General features: G+C 36.6%; 1 protein-coding gene across 2 annotated transcripts in view; it reads left to right on the forward strand.

Moving 5' to 3' along the window:
* LOC140481359 (palmitoyltransferase ZDHHC20-B-like) overlaps positions 1-5578 on the forward strand; it is a 123138-nt gene extending 117560 nt beyond the window's left edge. For both annotated transcript variants that reach the window (XM_072577424.1, XM_072577425.1), the window contains 2 exons: positions 1003-1062; positions 3385-5578. In XM_072577424.1, the coding sequence (XP_072433525.1) occupies positions 1003-1061 (59 nt within the window). In that variant the 3' untranslated portion in view covers position 1062; positions 3385-5578. The remainder of the gene's footprint in view (positions 1-1002; positions 1063-3384) is intronic.
* The last annotated feature ends 422 nt before the right edge of the window (positions 5579-6000 follow it).

Raw genomic sequence — 6000 nt, forward strand, 5'->3', positions numbered from 1 at the left:
ATGATTTCAGCACAATAGCTATTCCATTAATGAATTTAAGGAAATGAACAAAAGTGGGTACGTACAGCAGAATGCCAGTCAGCCTTTGAGAAGCTGAAGGCAGTACTAATAATGACATTAATTTTTGTCACCCCAGGATTCTCCAGACCTTTCAAAGTGGCTATTTACACTAGTGACTTGAGATAGTTGCAGTCTTGTTACAGGATGATGAGTCATGAATAGAGAAGCCAGTGAGGTACTTCTATAAGGAACTAAAACAATATCAGAGGAAGTACATTACCATATTAAAGGAGACTTTAGGATTATCATTGGCGCTTCACTGTCTTCATGTCTATGCCTGGCACTATTACAAAGAAAATTAATTGTCAACATCTATCTGTTATAATAAACAATGATCCATTGGTATTCATTGAAAAGTTTAAAACTCAATGCAAGTCTGCAGCGAGAGCCTGTCATTTCAAATATATCATATAAAGGTTATTCACATTGCTGGAAAAGATAACATGATTGCAGGAAGATTGGTTCAAGTATAAAATGACTGAATAATTGAAAGATTGTATAAGGAGGGAGAGAAGAAGAATGAATGCATGTGAGGCTCTTGTTATCTGTTCATCTCTCTGGTTCTCAAGTCTTGAGGCCTGTGATTTTTCCTCTTCCTGATCATCGTTGGCCACTTCTGAGGCCATTGATCCAAAATTCTTCCACCTAATTGTGACATTTCCCTTTACACTACTTCATCCCATATCCTGAAGCTTTCCATTATTCTTTGTGCTATTATAGTGCTTACTTTCTTCCCAGAGAACGCCTTCCCACAATGGCAGTTGCTTGATAAGGTCAGAGGCTCAATACTTAGGGTTCTTGAGGCCTCTTTCTTTGTAGATGGGACAACTTCTGGACACTGTCAATTTAAGTCTAAGTGTTTAATTTACAAGATGCCAAGTAAGAAAAGTTGTCTGAAGCTCAATGTTCATTTTATTGCTATTTTCCTTCCCCAACACTTAGTTTCAAATCAAAATGCTGCCATTTCAATAGACCAGGAATCTACCAAACCGTCAACATAAGGTAAAATAGTAAAAGCTTTACTAGTCCTAACTGTAATAACATTGAATATATCACAGCTTGTATTGCATGCAGCATTGTTGGATGACATTGTGTTTTGTTAAGTACAAAAATTTACTTTGCTTTTGTGTCAAATGTATCTTCCGACAGAGATGTTTTTGTTTCATTTATTACGGTTGGGTCAATACATCAAAAAGGCAAATGACTGGAAATTCTTTTTGAGACATGGCCACTTGTTCCCTTTCTACCCTAGTATTGAAATTCCTCACTTTTTAGTGAACACAATAAAGAATCAAACACAAAACTGTGTGTACCTTATGTGAAAGGGAAAAGCAATATCTAATTTTGTGCAAAGAACCTTAACTGCTGAAATATCCAGTTCTAAGTGGTAAATACATTCCTGGAAAGCATTACAGTACATGAATCAAAGCTACTAATATGAGAGGATGCATCCTCAAGCCAATATTTTTGACCCCAACAAAATTAAGGAAAACAAAACATTTATGAATCTTCTACATTCCCACTGGTGTGGAAAATAATCAATGAATTGATTTTGTTTTTTCCGATTACTCTCTAACAAGGTACACATTGCTCCCTGTCCATTTCCTGGTCTCGGATGCTTTTCCTGTTATTGAAAAGGTACTCAGCTATAGACCTCTTTGTCCCAAAAGACCACAAGAAATAGGAGTGGAAGTAAGACCATTCGGCCCATCTAATCATGGCTGATGGGCATTTCAACGTCACTTACCTGCACTCTCTCCGTATCCCTTAATTCCTTGGGAGATTAAGAATTTATCAATCTCTGCCTTGAAGACATTTAATATTCCCGTCTCCACTGTGCTCCGTGGCAATGAATTCCACAGGCCCACCACTCTCTGGCTGAAGAAATGTCTCTTCATTTCCTTTCTAAATTGACCCCCTCTAATTCTAAGGCTGTGCCTGCAAGCCCTAGTATCCCCGCCTGACGGAACCAATTTCCCTGCATCCACTTTTTCTTGTAAGTTTCTATTAGATCTCCCTTCAATCTTCTATACTTGAATGAATCCCAGGATCCTCGGCCGTTCATCGTGTGTTGGGCCTACCATTCCAGGGATCGTCCGTGTGAATCTCCGCTGAACGTGCTCCAGTGCCAGTATGTCCTTCCTGAGGTGTGGGGCCCAAAACTGACAGTATTCTAAATGAGGCCTAACCAGAGCTTTATAAAGTCTCAGTAGCACATCGGTGCTTTTACATTCCAACTGTCTTGAGATAAATGACAACACTACATTTGCTTTCTTAACCACGGACTGACCTGCAAGTCAATCTTTAGAGAATCCTGTATTAGCACTCCGAGATCCCTTTGTATTTTGGCTTTATGAATTTTCTCACCACATAGAAAATAGTCCATGCCTGTTCTTTTTTCCAAAGTACAAGACCTCGCATTTGCTGACATTGAATTTCATCAGCCATTTCTTGGACCACTCTCCTAAACTGTCTAAATCTTTATGTAGCCTCCCCACCACCTCAGTACTACCTGCCTGTCCACCTAACTTCGTATCATCGGTGAACTTCGCCAGAATGCCCCCAAACCCTTCATCCAGATCATTAATATACAAAGTGAACAGCTGCGGCCCCAACACTGAACCCTGTGGGCCAACACTTGTCGCTGGCTGCCATTCTGAGAAAGAACCTTTTATTCCAACTATCTGCCTTCTGTCAGACAGCCAATCCTCAATCCATGTCCCACAACCATTGTCCTGTTGCTCTAAGTATTGGAATCCATTGAGTGTTCCAGAAAGTCTGGGGATTCAAAGCACGTTGGTGGTTAGCTGGAGTGGAGCAGCTAGGCACTTGCTTAACCATTACAGAGCTCCATTTTCCAGCTCAGAGATGAATGATTGAGACAGCCATGGACTGCTGCTACCCTGATATTGTTACTCCTATAGAATATGCAGAGTTCCTGAAGGAAGTAGTTGAATTCAGCCACAACATGTCCTTCAATGTGACTGCAAGTTAGCAGGCACTGGGAAAACCAAGGGTTCAATTCTAAGGTGGGGAATGGAGTGGGAAAGATACCAAAATTGATGCTAAAGATTGCAGAGAATGTGGAAGATGGCCTATCATTGTTTTAAGAGCTGATACTATAAATAAAATTTACCAAATCTGCACCCAATTCACAACTGCTAAATAATGAGAGTAAGGTACATAGTATATGCAACAAATAGCTAGTGTTTTGCTAACTATTTAATAACCAAGCTATATTGATAAAATCTACTTCAAATGAAAAGTATGGATGCAAATAAATTTCCTTCAAATTTCTTAACAAATCTTTTTTTTTTCATTTAGATGTTTCTGGTACATAGTGTTGAAATTGGAATGCTGCTCAAGTCTGCGGAAGAGGAAGCTGTTAGAAGCTTGCTTCTGATGATCAGTTTTTGTATTTATGGAAAGTCATTAGGAGTAATTGTTGTGAAAGGCAATAACTTGTAATAAATATTGCTTGTTGCCTTAAATAACTTTATACAAAGGACCCACAGATACTGTGGTAACGATCCAAATGTAATCAGGTTCCAAGATTACCAAGCCACTAGTCTTCTCTAAATCTGTATGTACAGATCACAAGACTATTAATAATCTGTATCCTACAACACAATACCCTTACAGTACATAACCTGCAGTTGTGATTTGAAATAACCAGTCTAAAAGTTATATTTTTCTTGTTTAATTGGATGTATAGATACAAACCTACAGTCAGATAACTTGATTTTAACCTATACTTAACTGCCAGGTTATGGTGTTATAGGATATAAAAGGCACCAAAAGGAATTCCTATAATTGGGTTAACATTTATAATAAGCAATATATATATCAGATGTACTACATATGTGAGGGATGCAAGGGACTAAACTGTATAATAATTATATTGTACTTACAAGGATTTTAAAATAACTGTTAAAGACTGCAAGTTGTAACATAAAATCAATTGCTGCTGCAGGACTATTTTTTAATCAAGCAAAAGCCAATAATCTTGAGGGGAAGTGTGCTGTTACTTCTCTAAATTTATGCAAGAAATTTTGAAAAAGAGTTTCTGCACTAATGTTTGGTGTCCTTGTATGTATGTTGCTAATCAGAGCTGCTGTGCACCAAAGAGCAGTTACTGGTTCTGAAACACTATTTATTGCAGGTTCCGAATGAACTGTGGTTTACAAGTGCCATAATCTTTTAGTTTTTCCTTTTTTAAAACTTGTGGTCAATATTCTAGCTATCTTGTTTGCTGTTGTCTTTTTTATATATGCCCAAAAGAATTTTTTTAATTTTGCAGAGTAGTAGTCACTATTAGTAATCATCATAGACCGACAGTAGCCATCAGTAAAGTGAGACATTAATCAAAAACGATTTAGGAAGGGATGTTTGTAATGTATTATATGTTTGGAGATTCGACTTCTCAGTGTCTCAAACGATTCATGTAAGCAATGTACAAATAGTACTGTATGAATAGGTTGTTATTTTTTATTTGAAAAATTTGCAAATGATATGCATCCAGACACAACTAAATGTATTCGAAATTAATGCATCCTATGAGATTAAAGACCGGGGAAATTCTGATTCAGAACAGATGCTGAATCCCTAAATTGAAAATTGCTTCACACTGAATTATTATTTATGATATGTGAATTGGAAAGTTGATAAAGATGTATGAACTTATCATGGAGTATATCCTCACTCCACTTGTTGCACTCCATGTTGTCCAACTTGTTTTCCATTACTAAAGTAAGTTCAGTGTATTTTGTAACCATAGTAATGTATGTTCTCAATTTCAGCATTGGATTTTTCACCTTCAGCTTCATGTCTCAGGATTCTTGATGCATTCTTCAGACAAAAAAAACGTAACCTATTACTAAAGTGACATTTTTGCTGTGGTAATTCTTACCATTGTATATATCCAGGACATAAGAATTAAGCTGAAAAATGCTATACAATCATGAAAGTTGTGACAGTATTACACAAACAGATTTATCCCAGAAAATATCCATATAAGAATGCAAATTTGATCTCAAATCAATAATAGATTTTGTATTGATAATGATTACCAACAGATTATCCAAATAAGATTGATACTGTTTGATAGATTATATTTAAATTTATATTAAACTATAAGTGGTGCACTTTTTCCTATCATTCAGTTTTTTTATCCCCATTTTTCATGCATGTACACAAATTTCATAAACAAATTTTAATTATCATGAAGACAGCCATGTTTCTCTAACATTTTTATTAATAATTAAAGCAAATGTAAACAAGTTAGTGCCAGCGGACAGGAATGAATGACATTTTCACTTGGCATGTTGTGCAATTATTTTAATTGTACATTTTATTTTTCCTAATAGCCAAATTAAATATATTGCATGCAGTATATGCATGTGTTGCTCTGTTTTGTCATTTCTTGACTATTCCTCAGTTAAACTGGCTACTATTTCTGATTTTGTTCAGTCAACTTTGTCAATAAATACAGAGGATGAATAAAAGCCAAAAATGATTTTAAAAACTTCTTAGACTTTGGTATTTACTATGAATGATATACAATAACGTTTTGTCTAGTTAATGTGTAATTTGAGTCAACAGTAAATATAAATTATAGACCTACAGCACAAAAATAGACCCTTTCAGTCCAACACATTTGCACCAACCGATATCCCCATCTGACGTAGTCCCATTTGCCAGCATTTGGCCCAAACCCTTCTAAACCCTTCCTATTCATACACCCATCCAGATGTTTTGTAATTGTACCTGCCTCCACCACTTACTCTGGCAGTTCACTCCATACATGCACTACCCTCTCCATGAAAAAGCTGCCCCTTAGGTCCCTTTTAACTCTTTCTCCTCTCACCTTATAGTTTTGGACTCCCCTACCCTAGGTAAAAGATCTTCGCTGTTCACCCCATCCAAGCCCCTCATGATGTA

Source organism: Chiloscyllium punctatum, chromosome 9 (assembly GCF_047496795.1).
Source record: "Chiloscyllium punctatum isolate Juve2018m chromosome 9, sChiPun1.3, whole genome shotgun sequence".
NCBI lineage: Eukaryota > Metazoa > Chordata > Chondrichthyes > Orectolobiformes > Hemiscylliidae > Chiloscyllium > Chiloscyllium punctatum.